At 42.3% G+C, this 21860-nt stretch overlaps 1 protein-coding gene and 1 long non-coding RNA gene across 2 annotated transcripts in view; one reads left to right on the top strand and one right to left on the bottom strand.

Annotated features, from left to right (window-relative positions):
• Positions 1-350: 350 nt before the first annotated feature.
• LOC309627574 lies at positions 351-19073 on the bottom strand. The gene is made up of 2 exons (XR_014243813.1): positions 18908-19073; positions 351-18576 (listed from the first exon to the last, which is right to left on the bottom strand). It is a non-coding gene; the product is annotated as an uncharacterized lncRNA (long non-coding RNA).
• A 397-nt stretch (positions 19074-19470) lies between these two features.
• RIMKLA (ribosomal modification protein rimK like family member A) overlaps positions 19471-21860 on the top strand; it is a 29381-nt gene continuing 26991 nt past the window's right edge. The window contains exon 1 of the mRNA XM_082388317.1: positions 19471-19788. Coding sequence (XP_082244443.1) covers positions 19626-19788 — 163 coding nt within the window. The 5' untranslated portion in view covers positions 19471-19625. The remainder of the gene's footprint in view (positions 19789-21860) is intronic.

Here is a 21860-nt window from a genome sequence, read left to right as displayed (position 1 = left end):
CTGGGTGGGGCTTCCTGGAAAGTTTTGGTTGCTCTTCAGCCTTCCTGCTGCTTGGAAAGCAGATGAGGTGGCTAGAGCAACAAAAGCCATATCAGATCATGAGTGACCTAGAATATGGAAGCTGTGTGCTAAAGATCATGGGGCATGCAGAAAGGAAGAACCTAGAAACTTAATGATCAATGAGCCACCACAAGTCCTGAACTGCTTAATTCTGCACTTCTTTATTTTGAGGAAGAAGTAAGACTCTTTCATCGTTAAATTGCTTTAATTAGAATCTTCTGAAAATAACCAAATGTAATTCCTAACTAATTCTAATTATTCAGTTAAGCAATATATTTGAAGTCATGCAGCTAGTAAGATGCTCATACTCAGATTTACCTAGCTCCAAAGTCCATATTCTTGCCTCTCCAGGATTATATTAGTCTTTCACAAGACAGAAATGGTTTCCTTTTAAAAAGACTCTCCAATACAATGAAGAAAGAGTAGTTGGCTCCACCGTATTTAGAAAGATATTTATCCTTTACATGTAGGGTTCTTTCTATGAGAAAGCATTTTGGCTAGCAAAGTATTTCTTTGCATGCAACATGAAATTACAGTAAAGCACCATGAGCTATCAAAGTAGACATGATTTGTTATTTCTTTTCCCTTTTTTTTTTTTTTTTTTTTTTGGGCCACACACGCAGCTTGCCGGATCTCAGTTCTGCTACCAGGGACTGAACCCAGGCCACGGCCGTGAAAGTGCCGAATCCTAATCACTAGACCACCAGGGAACTCCTGACTTGTTATTGCTTATCTCTTAACTTTTCTATTAATATTAATTGGCTTCTTGTTCATTTCTTTTGTTGTCAGCTAGCATGTGTTGACAGACTAGCAGTATGAGGTTATCAGTGTTAAGGAAAATTAATGGGGAACATTTTTGAAATGTATAACATTCTATTCATCACTATAACTTTTTTCTCCATTGGGAAAAAAATTCACAAGTATTTAACTTTAAGTCTAATATATTGGGTCTGTCTTATGGGACACATAATTGGAGATTCCCTGATCTATGTGATTGACTGATGGATGGGGCTTATACTTCCAGTATGGAAAAGATGTAGAAGATAAGAAATAGGCTTTGAGAGCCATCATGGGCCCATGAGCCTGGATAAAGGCTTTAGCCTTTCCTGTTTAGAGATCATTTGGTTAGAGTAGGAAATCAACCACATGAACTATTTAACCTGCATTTCCTAAATTGCTACTGGGCAAAATATCACTAGAATTAGTGAGGAAAATTGTGCTACTTTTCTGGGCAAAATACCAAAAAGTGGCATAAGTTGTTTAGGGAGGTTTATTAAATAATATTGTTATTATTAACTCTTTTGGGGAAAAGGAGAAATGATTGTCTGAGGCTGAAAATGTTTAGATTTAGAATGTCCTGTGTGGCATAAAGGAAATAGGTAAAACTGTGATTTATCAGCAAATGTCACTTTTCGGTTTTAGGATTTTGTGGTAGATAGAATAACGACCCTCCAAAGATGTTCATGTTCTAATCCCCAGAACTTGTGAATATGTCACCTTACATGACAAAAGGGACTTTGCAGATATGATTAAATTACAGGTTTTAAAACAGGGAGATTATTCTAGATAATCTGGGCGGGCCCAATGTAATAACAAGGGTCCTTAAGAGATGGAAGAGGAAGGCTGAAGAGAGAGAAAGAGGGGATTGACTATGAAAGCAGAGGTTAGTGTGATACCATAGCTGGAAGGCGGCCATGAGCTAGGGAATGCAGATAGCCATAAGAAGTTGAAAAAGGCAAGGAACCGATTCTCCCCTAGAATCTTCAGAAGGAACGCAGCCCTGCCAACACTTCATTTTAGCCCCATAAGACCCATTTCAGACTTCTGACCTCCAGAAGTATAAGATAATAAATTTGTGTTGTTTTGAGCCACTAACTTTATGGTAATTTGTTATAGAAGCAATAAGAAACAGCATATGTTACAGCAACAATAGGAAACAAATATAGATTTCAAACTTTTGCAGGAGTAAGCAAGGTAAAATAGCTGAATCAGTAAGAAATGGGACCCCACCCATTCTGCTCCCAATCTCCCTCACCACTTTTTAATGAGTTTGTTGTAGATGTAAATATGCAAATCAAGAATGAACTCTGCCTCTTTGGAAAAATCGCTTATTCTAGGATTGGGATGGGAAATATACAACATGCACCTGAAGCATCTTGTAGTGCTAAAAAACAAAACAACAAAAACAAAAGAGAAAAACACAATAAGACAAAGATGGGGATATGCCAAAGGGACCATGGGGGGCTTCCCTGGTGGCACAGTGGTTGAGAATCTGCCTGCCAATGCAGGGGACACGGGTTCGAGCCCTGGTCTCGGAAGATCCCACATGCCGCGGAGCAACTAGGCCCGTGTGCCACAATTACTGAGCATGCGCGTCTAGAGCCTGTGCTCCGCAACGAGAGGCCGCAATGATGAGAGGCCCGTGCACCGCGATGAAGAGTGGCCCCCACTTGCCGCAACTACAGAAAGCCCTCGCACAGAAACGAAGACCCAACGCAGCCATAAATAAATAAAAATAAATAAATAAAATTAAAAAAAAAAAAGGGACCATGGGAACCAACTGAAAGAGCTCCTAATGGCCAAAGTTGGAACAATTCAAACAATAAAATAATCAAATCAGTATTGGGTTATAACCCAACATATAAAACAAATATCCATAAGAATCCAATTTGAGTTTCTCCTTCTGAATTCTAAGCATGTGGCCAGATGAAAAACTACAAGTAAGAAGTCAGTGGGTGATATAAATAAGTGACTGAATAAATAAGTCAATGGGGAAGACAAGACATACATCCTGTGCAAAAAAATTCCAAATAATTTATGTAGATGTTCTGCCCTCAAGGAGGTGGAGCATAACTCCCCATCCCTTACATGCGAGCTGCACACAGTAACTTCCTTCCAAACAGAGAAGTATGGAAAGGGAGAAAAAAAGAGTAATTTCATGGTGGAAACACCTGACCAACACTACCTCAGCCAGGTGATCAAGGTCAACATCAGTAGTCCTAGGTTATGTTGATGGTATGTACTCTTGATATGATGTGATGAAAAATGGTACCTTACTTCTCTGGTCTTCCTCCCAAAAGGCCATAACCCCTGTCTAATCATGAGAAAAACATCAGACAAATCCAGCTGAGAGACATCCTACAAAACACTTGACCAATTTTCCTCAAAACTCTCAAGGTCACCAAAAACAAGGTAAGTTCTGAGAAAGTGGCACAGCCAAGAGGAGCCTAAGGAAATATAACAAGTAAATGTCATGTCGTATCCTGGATGGAATACTGGAACAGAAAAAGGGCATTTGGTAAAAACTAAACAAATCTCATCACCTCACACCTGTTAGACTGGCCATCATCAAAAAGACAAGAGATAACAAATGCTGGCATAGATGTGGAGAAAAGGGAACCTTTGTGCACTCTTGGTGGGAATGTAAATTGGTGCAGACACTGTGGTAAACAGTATGGAGATTCCTCAAAAAGTTTAAAATAGAACTACCGTATGATCCAGCAATTCCACTTCTGGGAATATATCCAAAGAAATGAAAACACTAGCTCAAAAAGGTATCTGCACCCCAATGTTCATTGCAGCATTATTTACAATAGCCAAGACACTAAAACAACCCAAGTGTCCGTCAATGGATGAATGGATAAAGAAGCTGTGGTATATATACACAATGGAACACTATTAAGACATTAAAAAAACAAGGAAATCCTACTATTTGTGACAACATGGGTGGACCTTGAAGGCATTATGCTCAGTGAAATAAAGCAGACAAAGAAAGACCAAAACTGTATGATCTCATTTACATGTGGAATCTAAAAAAACAAAACAAACAAAACACCAAATTCACATAAAAAGAAAACAGATTTGTGATTACCAGGGCAGGGGGTGGAGGGAGGGAGAACTGGAGGAAAGTGGTCAAAAAGTACAAACTTCAGCTTATAAGATAAATAAGTGCTAGGGATGTAATGTACAACATGATGACTATAGCTAACACTGTTGTATGATATATAGGTAAGTTGTTAGGAGAGTAGATCCTAAGAGTTCTCATCACGAGGAGAATTGTTTTTCTTTTTACTGTATCTGTATGAGAAGATAGATGTTAACTAAACTGATACGGTAATCATTTCATAATACATGTAAATTAAACCATCATGCTGTACACCTTAAAGCTAACACAGTGATGCACGTCAATTATTTCTCAATAAAACTAGAAGGAAAAAAGCAAAACAAATCTGAATAAGGTATAGACTTTAGTTAACAATAATGTATCAATATTGTTTCATTAACTATAACAAGTGTACCACACGAATGTAGAATGTTACTAATAGGAGAAACTGAGTTTGGGATTTATGGGAATTCTCTTTACTACCATTGCAAAATCTAAATTTTTCTGTAAACCTAATACTGTTAAAAATATATATAAACCTTATTTTAAAAAAAGAAAAAAAAGTGAATCCTGGTTTCTGATGTAGTACCCTTAAGGAGAATGGGCCAAAGATACGCAAGTTCTTGAGTTTGTGTCAATTGGCATGTGAATACCATACTCTGGGATGGTCCCACTCTATTCTTTGGTTTTCCCTAAAATAAAACCCTCCAGGATCTCTGGACAAGAATTCAGAAGCTGCCAAGTAATTATTCAGTAATTGTTACCATCCCCATACCCTGTGCCAGCCACAGTTATTCCAAAGGAGGAAGGGACCCTGGGATGCAGTGTCAGAAGAAAGCAGGACAGGCAGACTATGTCCTTCTTTGCTTACTGAACCCCTAATGAACAGTTTTCTGCCTAGTATTATGAGCACTTAAGTTGTTTTGTCCCAAGGGGTGGGTTAGAAAGGGAGGAAATGTGTCGTTTCACTGCTGAAACTTTAGGCCTCCCTACGAGCCTGGGAAAAGGTCTTGGGCTTTGTTAATGGGGAAGGGAGGCTGGGTGGAGCAATGCTTCCTCTCAATTTCAAATCCCTTCCATTTGGCAGGAGCAGCCTTATTAGCATAATACTGGGGAAGACAGTAATTTATCCGACTGGTAAGTTTGGAAGGAGAAACTAGGCATGCACAGCAGAACACCTTCTTATCTCCTTCCTTTGGGGAGCAGGTCTGGCTACAGATAGCAGGCTCTCTGCTCTGCTTCTCCTTCATGTTGTGTGTTTCATAAATGTCCTTCCCTTATGGAGGAGTCCTACAGAAATTCAGTGACTTCTCTGACCATGTGGTAAATCTGTCTGACCCTGAGGTTCAGCATTAAGAAGACAGTTTGACTCTCACATCTAAGTCACATTCTCCAATACGTTGAAAATAAACATTAATTTGTCCTCCATCTGCCAGCTCTTGTCTTGTTTATTAGGTGGTTCAGAACTCGTATGGAAAAGAGAAGCGTTATCAATCACCCCCAGAAGGACTAAGTTTTGAGGTAGTACTCCCCAGGGAAGCCATGGTATACTGAAAGCAAGTGATTGCAGTAGGATGCCTTGACTCAGGACTCTTGTATTGGGACATAAGACTTGGTACGTAGACTGGGACTGTCTTTTGGAAATGGTGGTATTCAGAAGGACTTCCTAAGCATCTCATTTGTCTTGTCTGCAGTCTCTGGGTATGTGATGTGTATTGCCCAGACCTAGACTAAGCCTCATCTCCTGTAAGCTAGGGCCCTTTCTCCTATTCTCATAGACAACTAAGAGGGCACACAGAATCTAAGCTGTGCCATCAACAAAGTACACATTGTATCTTATGAATATGAACAATACTGTAGATCAAGCAAGGTCAGGAGGTCCTGCTAACCTTTGGGCCACATTTTGGTACATCCAGAATGGCCACAACATAATTCTTTACGCTAGCATTACCACTGATTTGTTATTTGTATACAGCCTCTGTAGGTACCACAAAGAACTTTACTGGGTGAGTAGGTCTTTTTGGATATATTTCCCTTGAGATGTGATATCAGACCAAAATATATATATACATAGCAAGTCATGGGAAACATTTAGTTGTATATCAAGTCTCATACCTAGATTGAAAGGAACATTTAGTGAGTCCATGACTAAATTATTTCACAGTACTATCTGTCATGCCCCTGTGCCCAGCCATCACACACCTTCCTGGAAAACAAGTGTGGACGTTGTAGCTACACCTCTGGTCTTCACCAGCGTGGGTTTGTTTCCTCTTGGTAGTTGGCTCAGTTCAGCTAATTTGCGCTTGATCCAGGTGTTTGTCTATGAGTTTCTTGAACACCTTGTGCCACTTCCAATGAGACTATGGAATTAGCATTTTAGAGCTGGCCTTAGAAGTTAGTTAATTTAAATAATAGGTTATCTAATTTTAAACCCTTCACTTTACACTTAAGGCTAGTGAGGTTTAAGTGACTTTCCTAATGTCACATTGCTGGCTAGTTAGCAGTGCTAGGCAGGACAAGAACTTGGGTCCCCTAGTTCAGTGTTTTTTCCTACTACCTGTGCTGCCTCCTCTATATTCAACCTGATCTCTGCTGTGTACAGTACATTCACTTCCACTGAACATGACTAATTTATATGATGCTGTCAAATAACAACCGTTCCTAGGAACCTGTAGCTGGCTTCAGGATTAAAAAAATAAAATTGGAAGGCTTCAGCAAGACAAAATAAATACCAAACACTGATAGTATGATGTCAGCTTCCCAGGCAAGGAGGGACACTATTAATTTTTCCAAGTAATGGGTGTGAGTCATCTAACTTTTGCTTTTTACCAAGAATTTAGCTCAGCAGGTACAGGACTGACTCTCAGTTGGCAGATCAGTTTGAAAGCCAGTCATTGAAAGCCAATGAAAGTTGTTTCATTTCCATTGCTGAAATTATCTTTTCTTTTATTTCCTTTAATCTGATCAGTCAGAGCTAAGCTCCTGTGGTTAGGGGTATCTACTTCACTGTTCTCGCTATCTCTACATTAGGTCCTTCTAATCCTCTGTGCTGTAGTCAGGAACTCCTCAGGACACATCCTTTCCACACCTCCCTCTTACCCTGTCTTATCCTTGGCTAGAACCCCATCTAGTTTTATTGATGATAACACAAAAGGAAAACAAAAGAATGTCTCTGGGTGGCAGATTAGGAAGCACCCCTACTCCTTCAGTTTCATGCCCTTCTGCAGAAAAATACAATCATAGGGGAGCAGTATGAGAGACACAAATTGAGAAATGTGCACATGTGTTTGACCACCTTTGATTTCACTTAGTCACTGGTCCAGAGGACATACCACGTGGCACCAGTATCCACGTTCTCTTCTATTGCTATTGAAGGTAGTGCCTACTGGGATGTAACTGGGATTTGGATATTGCTGGAGTATAGTGAGATAACACCTCTTCCAGTTTTCTACTGCACTCTCTGTTTTTGCCTGTTGAGAAGACTTCTAGGGAAAGAACTCAAACTATATCCACGATTCATGTATAGGTATGTCTGAAGAGATGGGGAAAACAGGCAGGGGGAGAACTGACAGAGGCAAATTGTAGGCAGGACTCCAGATTCCTAGGAGAGCATTCATCACGAAATGGTGTGGTGTGACCAGCCACAAGCAGCATCAGGGCTGGAGGACTGGTCAGCATGGTCGTTGTAGACCAACATGGTGGCTATTACCCAAACTTGTCCAGACCCAGCTACTGCCCATTGGTGTCTTGCATAAGTTCTGGGGAGGAGGGAGAGGGGCAGGTTTAGGCTGCAGGTAACACTAAAAGACCTGCCTTTGAGAGCTATCACAATCTAATGGTGTGATTAAATGTGAACATGGGTTACTTGGGCGTGGTAATGGTTAGTATCTCTGTGAGATGATTCTCATAGTTTTTCTTTGTTTTTATTTTCTATCTTGATGAATAATTTGCCAATTTCATAAAACAGAGAACCTAACAGGCTTTCCATTTACATAGCTGATTTCTGCATGCTTTTGATAATGCTGTCACATTTGTGACAGTCTTTCATTATTCTTTGCTCTGGCATATTGGGAGGGCATGTGAGGATGTTATAGTTAGATGGTGGGGTGGGGAGCCTGTGATCCTTGCTGTTCTCCCAGCATTATGTTTATGGTAGTGGCATCCCTCTGATACAATAGCAAACAGAAGAGAAGGAGCTGTTCCTTTCCTTTTCAAAGGAAACAGCAAGATCTTCACTACTGCTAGCCCTTAGGGAACCTTCATCTGAATTAGAAAAAGTCATCTGGGGGGAGTCACAGCTCCTGGGAGCATGGATTGGTACGCTTGTACAAGTAGAAGAAGGTGCTTCTTCCTCCTGGAGTATATGTGGGAGGGTGTATAACTTGAGCTTAGTGAACTGCATTTCATGCTAGATTTTAGTCCCCATGTGTGCCCTTATGCACCAAACAACCCTCACAACTGTGAATGATTGCACAACCGTATGTACTGGTCCCTGTCAGAGCATCTGAGAAGCTCATGGGCACATCTCCAAATAGAGCACTGAGAGGAGAGAGGTCCAGGAAAAAAACACAGCACAAGCATTGGCCTGAGCAGCAGAGTGGCCAACAGTGGTCGTATCAGTGTTAAGTGGCAGTCCAAGGGAATCATGGAGCAGGGATCCACACAGAAGGCAAATACTGGTCAGTGTGGAGCAGTAAGAGTAGAAACAAGCAAAAGTGTGAAGTAAAGCCTGGGCTGTTTGGTGGGGACACTTAAGATATTTACTGGGGACTCTCAGGCCTTAGACAGGAGAGCGTGGTGGGTATGTCTTGTTTTGTCTGCCCAAACCTACACAAACTGTGTGAGCCTGGTGAAGCTGCTAATCACACCATCCTGTTTCACAGCCATAGGGCCCAGCCAACCAAGGTACCACATAGCCTTGGGCAGAATGACTGGTCCAGGGGTAGGCCGATCAAAATTCTTCTGGGGATTCTTTTCGTTTAGAGGTAGAAAAAAATGCACCTGGTCTTCCAAATAAAGCACATTGAGAATGTGAAGGGGTCTAACTTCCCTGCCACGTCAAAGGAAGGTGTCTCTTGTGGAAGAGAATGGGATCAACACACAGAAAGAAGAAGAGTGAGAGTGAGAATGAGAGCAAGAGAGAGAGAAAGCGAGAGAGAAAGGGAATGGAAGGGAAAGGGGTTGAAAGAGTGAGAAAGACCAATTTGGAAAATGTATATTAGTCCCTAGATCTAGTTGTGACTGAAGTCCATTCCTACACTTCCAAGGACTGAAAGCCAGTACATTCCCTTTTTGCTTATACTAGTTTAAACTGTATTTCTGACATTTGTAAATGAATGACTTCTAACTAATACAGGCAGGGAAACTTGGAAGGGCTCTGAGCACTTGAGCTATGCAGCTATCTCTAACTCTTAAGTGACCTTTTGAAGCTGGGAACTTCGCTTCAATTCATTACAAATTGCCAATACATCTTCATCTCATCAAGAACACTAGAAGGGGTGTGGCCAAGATGGCAGAGTAGGAAGACCCTGAGCTCACCTCCTCCCATGGGCACACCAAAATTACAACAATGTACAGAGCAACTATCAATGAGAATGACCTGAAGACTAGCAGAAAAGGTTTTCCACAACTAAAGCTATAAAGAAGGACCCACAATGAGACAGGTAGGAGGGATGGAGGTACAGTATAGTCAAGACTCAGGTAGGTGAACCACAAATGGGAGGATAATCACAATTGTAGAGATTCTCCTCAAGGAGCAAGGGATCCAAGCCCCACATCAGGCTCCCCAGCCCTGGGGTCCTGCACTGGGATGATGACCCCCCCAGAATGTCTGGCTTTAAAGGGGGCTTGCATATGGGAGACCCAGAGGGCTGTGGGAAACAAAGACTCCACTCTTAAAGGGCCCCCACAAAATCTCACGCTCCAAGATCCAGTATAGAGCCTGGATCTTGAAAGGAGCCTGGGTCAGACCAAATTGCTGATCCTGGAGAGCCTTCAGGAGAATCAGGAAGCAACTGTGACTCCCCCTGGGGACAGAGATGTTGGTGGCAGCCATTTTGGGGAGCTCATTCTAACATGAAGACACCTGTGCTGGAAAGTGCCATTTTGGAGTCCTCCCTCTCCCTTATTAGCACTAGGGGCTCATCTGCCTACCAGCCAGTTGGCACCAGTCCTGAGACCCTGTGAGCTGCACAGCCAGCTGCCCCAGGACCCAGCCCTGGCTACCAGTGGGCTGGCAGCCTCTGCATGAGGCAGGACCTGGCAACCAGCCAGGCCAATATGCCCAATATGGTATTTACCAATATGCCCACAGTAGTTGACCCTTTTACAATAGAAGGGCCTATGCAGCCCACATAGAGGGCACCCCTAGAGCATATAGCTCTGGTGACCAGAGGGGCAGTGCCACTGGACTCCAAAGGATGTCACCTACAAAAAGCCACTTCTCCAAGATTGGGAAACAAAACCGACCTACCTGATACATAGAAATAAAAACAGAATTAGACAAAATGAGGTGATAGAAGAATATGTTCCAAATGAAGGAATAAAATAAAACCCCAGAAGAAGAACTAAGTGAAGTGGATAAAGATAAGCAACCTACCCAATAAAGAGTTCAAGGTGATGATCATAAAGATGCTCAATGAACTCAGGAGAAGAATGGATGAACACAGTGAAAAGGTTAAAGAGTTATAAAATACAAAAAAGAACCACAGACAAAGAATACATAACTAAAATAAAAAATACACTAGAAGGAAACAATAGTAGATTAGATAATACAGAGGACTGGATCAAGAGTAAGAAGAAGACAGAGTAATGGAAATCACCCAAGCTGAACAGAAAAAAGAAAAAAGAATTTAAAAAATGAGGATAGTTTAAGCGACCTCTGAGAAAACATAAAGTATGTTAACGTTCACATTATAGGGATACCAGAAGGAGAAAAGAAAGAGAAAGGGGTAGAGGACTTATTTGAAAAGATAACAGCTGAAAACTTCCATAACCTGAGAAAGGAAACAGATACTCAGGTCCAGAATCAAAGAGTCCCAAGTAAGAAGAATCCAAAGAGAGCCACACCAAGACACATTGTAATTAACATGGCAAAAAATAAAGAGAGACTGTTAAAAGCAGAAAGGGAAAGGCAACTAGTTACATATAAGGGAACTACCATAAGACTACCAGCTGACTTTTCAGCAGAAACTTTGTAGGCAAGAAGGGAGTGGCACAATATATTCAAAGCGATGAAAGGGAAAAACTTACAAACAGGAATACTCTACCTGGCAAGGCTATCATTCAGATTTGAAGGTGAGATAAAGAGTTTTACAGACAAGCAAAAGCTAAAAGAGTTCAGCACCACTAAACTGGTTTTACAAGAAATGTTAAAGGGATTTCTCTAAGTGGAAATGAAAAGACCAAAACTAGAAATATGAAAATTTCAAAAGGAAAAATCTCATTGGTAAAGGCAAATATACGGTAAAGGTAGTAGATCAACCACTTATAGAGCTAGTCAGAAGGTTAAGACAAAAGTAGTAAAATCATCTATATCCACAATAAGTAGTTCAGGGATACACAAACAAAAAGATGTAAAATATGAAGTCAAAAACATTAAATGTGGGGCAAGGGGTAAAAATGCAGGGTTGTTAGAATGCATTCAAACTTAAGAAGAGATTATCAACTTAATATAATCACATATATATGGGTTGTTGTATATAAATCTCATGGTAACCACAGATCAAAAATCTATGATAGATACACACAAAAAAAGGAGAAAGGAACCCAAACATAACAATAGAGACTACAGTCATCAAATCACAAGGGAAGAGAGCAAAACAAGAAGAAAGGAACAAAAAAGAACTACAAAAACAAACAGAAAACAGTTCACAAAATGGCAAGAAGTGCATACCCATCAATAATTACTTTACATGTAAATGGACTAAATGCTCCAATCAAAAGACACAGAGTGGCTGAATGGATTAAAACAAAAAACAAAACAAAACAAGACCCATGTATATGCTGCCTACAAGAGACTCACTTCAGATCTAAACACACACAGAGACTGAAAGTGAGAGGATGGAAAATGTATTCCATGAAAATGGAAACAAAAAGAAATCTGGGGTGGCAATACTGATATCAGACAAAATAGACTTTAAAATAAAGACTGTCACAAAAGACAAAGAAGGACATTACATAATGGTAAAGGGATCAATCCAACAAAAAGATATAACAATTGTAAACATATATGCACTCAACATAGGAGCACCTAGATACATACAGCAGATATTAACAAACATAAAGAAAACACTTGACAGTAACATAATAATAGTAGGGGACTTTTAACACCCACTTACATCAATGGCCAGAAAAATCAATAAGGAAACATTGACCTTAAATGACATATTAGAACAGATAGACTTAATAGATATCTGCAGAACTTCCCATCCAAAAGCAATAGAATACACATTCTTTTCAGGTGCACATGGAACATTCTCCAGGACAGACATAAGGTGCCTCACTGAACAATGACTAAAGTTATATCAAAAAAAGAGAGAGATTAATTCCTAAGACTGGTCAATCCTTTTATGAAATAAAGAATATTTGCCAAATGAGTATCCCTCTCAATATACTGGTTTTGCATACTCAAATATTCATATTTTAAAGATACATATATTTTAAGACATATATGTTTTAAGATATATATATATATTCATCTAAAGAAAGCCTATACAAATTGCATTTTGTGTCAGTGATACGTCACAAATCTGAGAATCCATTCCCATCCTGGACCAGTTAGCTTCAAACAGAAGGTATCAACAATACTTATTAATCCTAACATGGGCAAATTCATTCATAGGTCAGGCATGATAAAGCCTTAGCAGGATGAACCAGTGGTAAGGGGGAAATAGCCAGAGCCCACTAGGAGCAGAACTGGAGGAAATTAACCTAGCCATGGCTGTGTCGTACCCTGGTTCTGGGTTAGCAGTCAGCCCCTAGGGAGTAACAAAACAGGTCTTAGGCCCCCCAGAGGCAGGAATTCACAAAATCTAGCAAGAGGATCAGTATCCTAGATCAGCAGGGGTTTCAGGCTAGTGCTTCCATCCAAATGGAAAGAATGCCCACGTATACAGTCTGGCCATTACAGATGAAAGCCACAACTCAGTGGACATGCAGGGGGTCAGGCAATAGTGCAAGTTATTTTCCCCACTGGTGGGCAAAAGGAATTTAGCACAGTTAGGTAATAAGGATACAAATAACACTGAGACAGAGCATATTTGCTCTCAAGTTGCTTACAATCTAGATGGAGACGGAGCCATAAAGAGATGATTTCAAGCTTGTGCTGATAGCGGGGGAATTTGACAAGTGCCAAAAGAGAGGAATGCATAGTGCACTATGAGAACACAAAGAAGGTTCACTTATGCCAAACTAAGGTTTAGAAGACTTCTTGGAGAAGATGCTGCTTGAGCTGGTTGTAGCAGGCAAGGAAAGGCGAGCGAGATTTACCATGAACAGTCATGGAGGTGAGACACACAAAACCATATTCAGGGCAGTTCAAGGAAGTCTATACTATTAGAGCGGAAAGCTAAAGGTCCACAGGGTCACTTATGCCATGCTAAGAAGTTTATCTCACACAGGGATAAGGAGCTATGGTGGAAACCACTCATCATCCCCACCTCCAGTTCCTCTTCCTTTTAGTAATAGAACCCCTTCTCCCCACCACTGAGTTTTAGGTGGGCACATATCTGTCCAATTAAAGAATATATTCTCCAGCCTCCCTTGCAGTAGAGGTGACCATGTGACCAAGTTCTTGGGATGTAAATGAAAGTTAGGAGTATAATGTTCATGTTACATCATTAAAAGGAAGCTACTTGTCTCCACTTTTTCTTTCTCCTTCCAGAGGTCTGGAACACAGATGTGGTTAATAAAGCCAGCCTCGAACATGCCAACAATGACCACACCGCTGGAGCAGGTAACACACTAAGATGAAAGGAACCTGGGTCCCAGGTTGAACGAGGGGAAAAAGCTACCTTTTCATGCCGGACATCCACCTTACTGGACTATTAAGTGAGAGAGAAATAAATTCCTTGTAGAGTCTCTTTGTTATAGCAGCATAGCCTGTATCCTAACACGAGAGGAAAGGAAAGATAGTGCTGAGGCTTCTAATATAATTCTTGACTTGTCAGAAATGGCTAAGGAACTAGGAAAGACTGAGACAACAAACATCTATCTTTAATGATTATAATTAAGTGAGGCTAGGGCTGGCAGAGAGCAAGATAAGCCATTACGCAGCCTTGTCTCAAGAGAGATAGGGAAAGCCCCTTGAAAACTATAAACTTCTACCTGGTTCTGAGAGCCTAGCTCATCCACAGCCGGACAGCAGCTAGCAACCACCTGAATGTCTTCCTTGCACTCTGCCCTGCAAAGCTGCATCTATTGTCATCTTCAAAAGCTGACTCCAGCAAGCTTCCAATGAAGACTTCACTGACTAACCCCATTTAGTCATTTTGTTAATTGTATCTGCAACAGGGAAAAATTATTTATAATCCCCCTCTGTTTCCTGAAGAAGATGGATCTGTTCATTGAAAGGCCTGTTTTGCTAAACAGTAATTCATCAAGGGCGCAAGTTTGGAAGTAGAGCTGGGGTAAAATGCATTCCTCCCAATAACGAAAGGTTGAGGAATCTGCCTAGGACTCTGGGAGGGGGAGTTAAGAGCAACAAGACTGGAGGCTGGGGAGTGGAGTGGAAAAAGATCCGTAGTGGCAGAAGCAGAGAGTACTCTGAAAAAAGAGGTGGGTTGTAGGGTATTTTCAAGTGAATTACTGCAGTGTACAAGATGTACATCATGTCTCCCCTTCAGTAAATTCTGCCTTGTTCCTTAAGACCCTGGTGTGAGAGGGAATAACGGGTGGGAGCTTGAACAAGAGGATGAGGGAAAAGCTGACATCTGGATTACTAGACCAAGGAAAGTGAGAGAGTCAGTGCCAGAAATGCAAAATTCTAGAATTTGAGACCCCTCCCTTTAGTCATTAATTCTATAATTTTGAAATTATGTATATTGGATTGTCATAATCTGAGAGTTACCATTCACCCAATAATTACTGAGCCCATGACTAGAATAAAATTAATTATATTTCATAATTAAATACATATTAATTATAATTAATGTAAGCTAGCAGTTATTAACTGCTTATGAGGATTCAGAAATGGAGAGCTTTCTTCTAGGTGAGGGTAAGGTAAATTTTAGGAAAGATAACATGGAAGAATTGTGTCTGAGCTGGGTCTTGAAGAGTGGATAGGCATTGATCATGCAAAGGCTTTCAGAGGGACAGAACAGCATGAACAATCTGACCAAAGCCACACAATTTTTTTCAATAACTATTTCTCAATATGCACTGTGTGCCAGGCACCGTGCTAGGTCCCAGGGATATGAAGATGAATTTGGCCTTGTAGACTTCTGTTAATATAGCCCATCATTTTTCTATTCATTCTGTTATTGGTTTGCCACAACTATAAGGTCTTTCTTGGCCACATTCCTGCATGGCCAGTTTTTCTCTCTTGAACCTATGCGTGTGTGATGCTTCTTTTACTCCTTCAATATACTACTTTCCATTTATCCTAGTGTCACTGATGACCATTTCTCTAATTTATTGAGGTCAATTGAATTTTGATCTTCTAACTTGACATATCAATCTGCTTGGGGTCACATGTAATATTTACAAAGACTTTCACTTTCTTTCCACAGTCCAGACCCACATCTCAGTACCCTTTTGTGCCAATATATAGTGAAGGTTGGAAGTAAGATAAGAAATAGGGCCCCAGAATCCCAGGTTACAAAAACCTAGTATATCTGTAACTGACCACAGTTTTCTCAGCTGAAATTGCAGTGATGTCTTTTACATGACAGTCCTAACTTTATCAACAGATACTTGAGTACCTACCATATGTGGAAACAGTGATGCACGATGCATTGGCCCTTGTTCTTGAGAGGCTTACAGTCTAGATGAGGAGGCAAATAGACAAGCCATGTTCATTTGTTTGGCAGAAGACTTTTCTACCCCTCTTCCTAATAGATTAAGAGAGAACAAAATTGAGAATGTGAGAACATAGGAAGGAATTCCCTTTTCCTCTGCCCTGTCCTCTGACTGGCTACCTTCAGAAGGAAGAAGTTTTTAATCTGATTGGTCAGAGCCCAGGACACTAACGAGTTCACATTTTACTGGTGGTTGGGTCACTTTGTGTTGAAAGGGCACATGGTCAGGAGTGCTGTTCTTGCTCCAGGTAGGACCAGCCCAGTTTCCATTTGGCCCTCACTTGGTTGAGTAAAGCGGGTCTGCTTGCAGATCTGATCATCTTCTCCCCTCTTTCCACAGGCATGCCTATGCACGATAGTCCCAAAATCTAGAGGGTGGAGGCGGAGCAGGGAATTACAAAGCTTCACTTCAGCCTTAAACGTAAGCCATATGATTCAGTCTTTTGGCAGAGTTCTGTTCTAGAGGTTATTGGGTGCTAGCTCAGTTATGAATAAAATGATCCTTTGGTTTCTATTCCAATTTCTTTCTTTTATATAGTTCCCCTGGGAACCCTAAAAAGAGGAGAGACGATTAGCAGAGTAGGATTTGGCTATTTCTCATCCTTGAGTGTGGCAGACTATATTGTTGGTTATAGTTTTTCACAAACTTTTGTTGCCCTTGCCAGGAAAGGATAATACTTCGCCACCTTACCAATGTCAGACTTGGCCAGGTGAACTTGTTCTGACCGAGAAAATGTGAGCTCTAGCATGTAAAAGTTCCAGGCAGAAGCATTAAGAACCAGCATGTGATTCACCGTGATCATTTTCCCCCTTCCACGAGACCAACATTTTTCCAGAAAAAGGTTACGCTATCAGCCTGGGTCCTGGCATGAAGACAACCTCAAATACGCCAAACTGATACGCCTCTTATGGGCATGTACAGTATTTCAAGAAATAAAACTTTGTTGTTGTAAGCCACTTTGGAATCACTTGTTACCACAGCCTAACCTGGCTTATCCTGATACATTTACCTTATTGCCATCTGTATCAAACACCATTGTTTGTCCTCCCAACATCTATTCTCCCTTTATTCCTAAGAGAACCCCAATTTTGTCCAGATGTTCACCTAACTCTACATGTGCTTGGTGAGGGTGGTGGGATTCCAATTCCCAGCCACAGGGGGTAAATCATGATTACATTAAGCCACTCATGATGGCTTCTTACTCTCTGCTGGTGACTAGTTTAGACGTGGGAGAGTGTGAGAAGCCTGCTTGTGGTCTTCTGAGACAGGTTTTCCTTGCTAATAAAGAGAGACACACGGGAAGAAACAGTTTCTCTACTTCCATTGGACATTGTGTATATGCATGTGTCAGCTGAAATTATGGCAGCCATTTTGTAACTATGAGGGGCACTGGCCTAAGGTAGTCAGAGTGAAAAGATGGAAAGAATTTGGGTCCCTGATAAATTTACTGAGCTGTTAAATGAATAAACCTTAGAAGTGACCTACCTGGATTTCTTGTTACATGAGATAATACACTTTCCTTATGGTTTAAGACAGCTGAATCTGGAATGAAGGGGAAAAGAATGAGTTTAGCTCTAGGGACATTGAGGTGATGGCAGGACAGCATGTTTTTATATTGTTGAACCTCAGGAGGCGTCAGGGTTAAAATTGAATTTGGGGACTTCCCTGGCAGTCCAGTGGTAAGACTCTGCGCTTCCACTGCAGGGGGCGTGGGTTCGATCCCTGGTCAGGGGACTGAATTTGGGAGTCATCTATGGAGAAATATTACATAAGGTAATACATCTTAGAAAATAACCCAAATCTGGGGCAGTTACCTCTGTGCTTGATAATTTTGATAATAGAACAAAACATACCAACATAAGTTTAGCTATCTCCTAACTGGATATGCCACTGTCCCAGGTTCTCACTTATCACCCATCCTAGAAAAGGGAGATCACAGCGGTGTTAGCAACCTTCTAGGGAGGGTGAGCAAAGACAGTGAAGAAGTGATCACAACATCTGGATCCCCAGATCCTGTTCTCCTCAAGCTTGGGTTTTGGGGATCTTGGCATCCATCTGCATATGAATTAAACATTCTTGACTTATGAAGATAACTATGAAAATGGATTGTAAGCAACTTCTAAATTTAGTGACTCTTATATACAAATTATCGTTCCAGACAACTATGGTTCTGATCATCTTATAGACATCCTATGTATTATGATCCTGCAGAAGCCAAGTAGAAAGCATCAGGGTGTACCAAATATATACCATAGGACATCAAGGAAATGGTCAAGGTACAAGATAGAGCCTCTAGTGCCCAAGTCGATCTGTGGTTATAAGATAGTTTTGAAAGTTACTAAGTCATAGGGCACTAGGTTACTACTACTTTAAGAAAATACATTCATGGGGTTGGGGGGGGGTATTTTGCAACACGAAAAGATTTACTTAACATTGCTTGAAAAATAATTAATATTTGAAATTCCATTTAGACAGAACTTTTCCAATGGCACATCAAGTGGGTAAATGCACACACCTGCAAAATATAGATAGTGAAGCCTATACCTTACCTGAGATATCTTACCCCATTTCTAAATTATCATTGTTTGGTCTGCTTTGAAATTCCTCTTGCCCCCCTAAGCCAAAAAAAGACAAATATTTTAATGAGCCAGAAGAGCAAATGCAATCTCCAAAGATGGCTAACTTCAGTCTTTCAGTTATTTAGAGAGGAAAGTCTGGATTCAAACATAGTTGTTTGCTGGCAGAATTTGCGATTGGCTAGGACCAAGGACAATGTTTAAAGATGACTCAGTTGTATGGGCTGGGGGCATGGGGGAAGACCAGCTGGTGGTCCTTCTAACTAAAAGGAGTCCATTTTCTTCACATTGAGGTTGTGCAGGCCCAGAACCGCTGCATCCTGGGAGGGGGTGTCCAGTGAAAGAAAACCTGAGACCCTGAGAAACACACCTTCAAATTACCTGAACCCTCAATCCCCACCCCAGCTCCAGGCCAGGATTTGGGCAGAGCATTCCAAGGCCAGGGTCCACCCGGAGGCCTAGCTGTGTGACCTTCGCCAGGCCCCGGAGTCTCCTTTGGGACGTCCCCGAGGCCCTGGCCCAGGCTCTGGAGGGGGCCGCCGATGCTCCCAGCCCTCGGGTGCTCGGGACAGCCTTTGGGAAGCATCCCGCTGCCCGCTGCGGACCACTATTCCGTCAGCCCGGACACCCTCTCGGCTTCACTGGGTCGCCGCCCTAACCCCTCCCGCTCCGGCCGCCCCACCTCGGCCGGCAGCGTCACGCCCGCCGGGGTCCAGCGCGGAGCAGGGATGCCCTCCATCAGCCTCCCCGCCGCCCTCCTCGCTCGGGGCTTCCCGGGGCCGCTAACCCCACCCGGGTCCCTTCTCCCGGCCGCAGCAGGCTTGGGCCCCGCCGCGGCCGCCTCTGCAGCTGGCCCCGCGGCCGGCCCGCGCCCGCCGCCGCGCGCTGATTGGCTGGCCGGGATCGGCGGCGGCGCTGAGTGGCCGGGCAGATTCGCTGGGTCAGGGCTGCAGAGGCGCCTGGCGCACCGGCGCGAGCGGAGCCGCGGCGCGCGCTCGCCCGGGACGCCGGCCGCCCGCCAGCCAGAGCGAGCGGCCCGGGGCGCCGAGGGGGCCCGCGCCCCGCCGGGCGCCGCCGCCCTGGCCGCCATGTGCTCCCAGCTCTGGTTCCTGACGGACCGGCGCATCCTCGAGGACTACCCTCAGGTGCAGATCCTGCGCGCCCTCCGGCAGCGCTGCTCCGAGCAGGACGTGCGCTTCCGGGCGGTGCTCATGGACCAGATCGCCGTCACCATCGTCGGCGGCAACCTCGGTGAGCTAGGCGGGCCCGGGAGGGCGGGGAGGCGCTCCGGGGTCTCCGAGAGCCAGCGGATGGGTGCGCGCACCGGGCCCCCCCAGGCCAAATCTCCTTCCGGTCCTCCAAACCTGCCGCTCTCCCCTGAGAGATCTCTTTGGGTTAGAGAAAGCCCCTAACCTTGAGAGCTTCTTTGACCACCAGCATCTGCCCCGAGGCCAAGATTTGAGAACAGGATTTAATTCACTTAGGGGACTTAGTTTGGAAGGAACTCAAATTCACCTGAAGCCTCCTGGAGGTCCGAGGAAAATCAAGCTAACCCCAAATTAGCCAATTGTGCTCGCACTGATACGCTGTCAGTTTAGATTTATAGAAGCCCACACTAAATTTACAAAACTGCCATTAGGATGAATGTTTTTAAAAGTTTTCCAAGAGTGTCTAAGCATCATTAATGCACTACATAGAATATTATTCCCAAGCTAGGAAACTGCAGATGGGGAGAAATCTGAGAAAGATTGGAGTCACCTCTTGAGTGTAAAGTGGGAGAGAAGACCTTTGATGGGTTTTCTTTAAACTCATCCTCCTCCCTGAAAGTACTGAATTCCGATTCCAGAAAAGCCAAGATTTCAGGTACAGACCATTCTGGCCTCACCGATTTCTCCACTACTGTGTCCAAGAGATTTTTTGGGGTAAGACATGGCTATCATCTGTGACCATGACCTCAAGAGGTTATGTATGTTTTTAGATATTCTTAATTATCCTAATACAAACAGTCTCTGACTTAGGAATCCTGGCTTAGGAACCTCCCCCTGGCTTGCAGTTTTGAGCCTCTCCAGCCTCCAGTCTGGAGGTATCCAGTCACTTCAGGGGGGTCCAGGATTCAAGGGGCTTTGGGCCCAGTGAGAGTGCTTCTTGGAATACCATTCATATTATTTCAATCATGCCTGGTTAAATTAACTCATAATTTGTTACTTTTCTTTGGCAGGGGAAAGGGGTTCCAAATTCTGAACAGGCTATTTAGGAATGAGATTTTGAATATGACCTGTTTCTAAGTAGAACATATCTGTCCCAGATGTTTCATCCATAAGTTTATCTAAACCCTTCATAAGTAATATCAGATTGTATAGTCTGTTGGAGAAATATACTACAGACATCAGGTGTCATACATTTAGTCTAAAACAGTGGCTGTCAGCCATAAAGGGCACCATCTCTCTAGTCTTGATTTGCTAAAACTCTCAGTTAGTTAATATAGTACTAGATTCTTGGACAGGGAATCAGTAGAATTGGATTCTTATTACAACTTTGCTGCTAATGAGTATCTTGGCTTTGCCTTGGCCAGGTCACTTTATGTCTTTGAATCTCAGGTTTCTCATTTATAAAACTAAGGCTTAGGGTTCCTCCAGCTCTAAAATTCTGCATCAGTACCATACTTAAATGGAATAATCTGTTATATTTTACTGATCTAAATCTAGTATATACATCTTTCCACCCCAAGAGTTTGCTCTTTATTTGTTTGTTTTACAGCCTATAAAGATGCCTTTTTTGAGATACAGACACATCATTCCACTTCATGTTCCTTTTTGTAGACCCATCATGCATTCTATGAAGGAGAAGGGAAATGCTCTTTGTTTCGTATCTAAAACCCCATGTTAAAGAATCAGTCGTAGGAAAAGAGAAAATTAAATTCCAATGCTGCAGGAAACATTTCATCCCTTTCGTTTAGTGTCTTAAAATTTTTCTGGAATTCATATGTGAATGTATCTCAATCTATTCAGAAATGAGGAGTTACTTCTTTTTAAACTACAGAGTTATTTACCTAGTCGATGGAGAAACTGAAGACAGGGATTTTTTGAAGCAGTTTTAATTTTTTTGCTAATTCAGAGATTGCCCCACACAAATCACAACACATAAAACAAACCTATTAGATCACTGTTTCTGCTGTCCAAAGTAGTCAAAAGATTTATTTGGTGCGTGGGGGGATTAATTAAACACAGGGAAGTGAATTCCATGAGAAGACTGAGCTCCTTTGCTTTGTTCAGGGCTGTAACAGTGTCTAAATAGTGCCTCACACCTTAATAGGCACTGAAGAA

Source organism: Balaenoptera borealis (assembly GCF_965194805.1).
Source record: "Balaenoptera borealis genome assembly, chromosome: 1".
Lineage (NCBI taxonomy): Eukaryota > Metazoa > Chordata > Mammalia > Artiodactyla > Balaenopteridae > Balaenoptera > Balaenoptera borealis.
The sequence above is the reverse complement of the archived record's forward strand: the minus strand, read 5'-3'. Positions and strand labels throughout refer to the sequence as shown.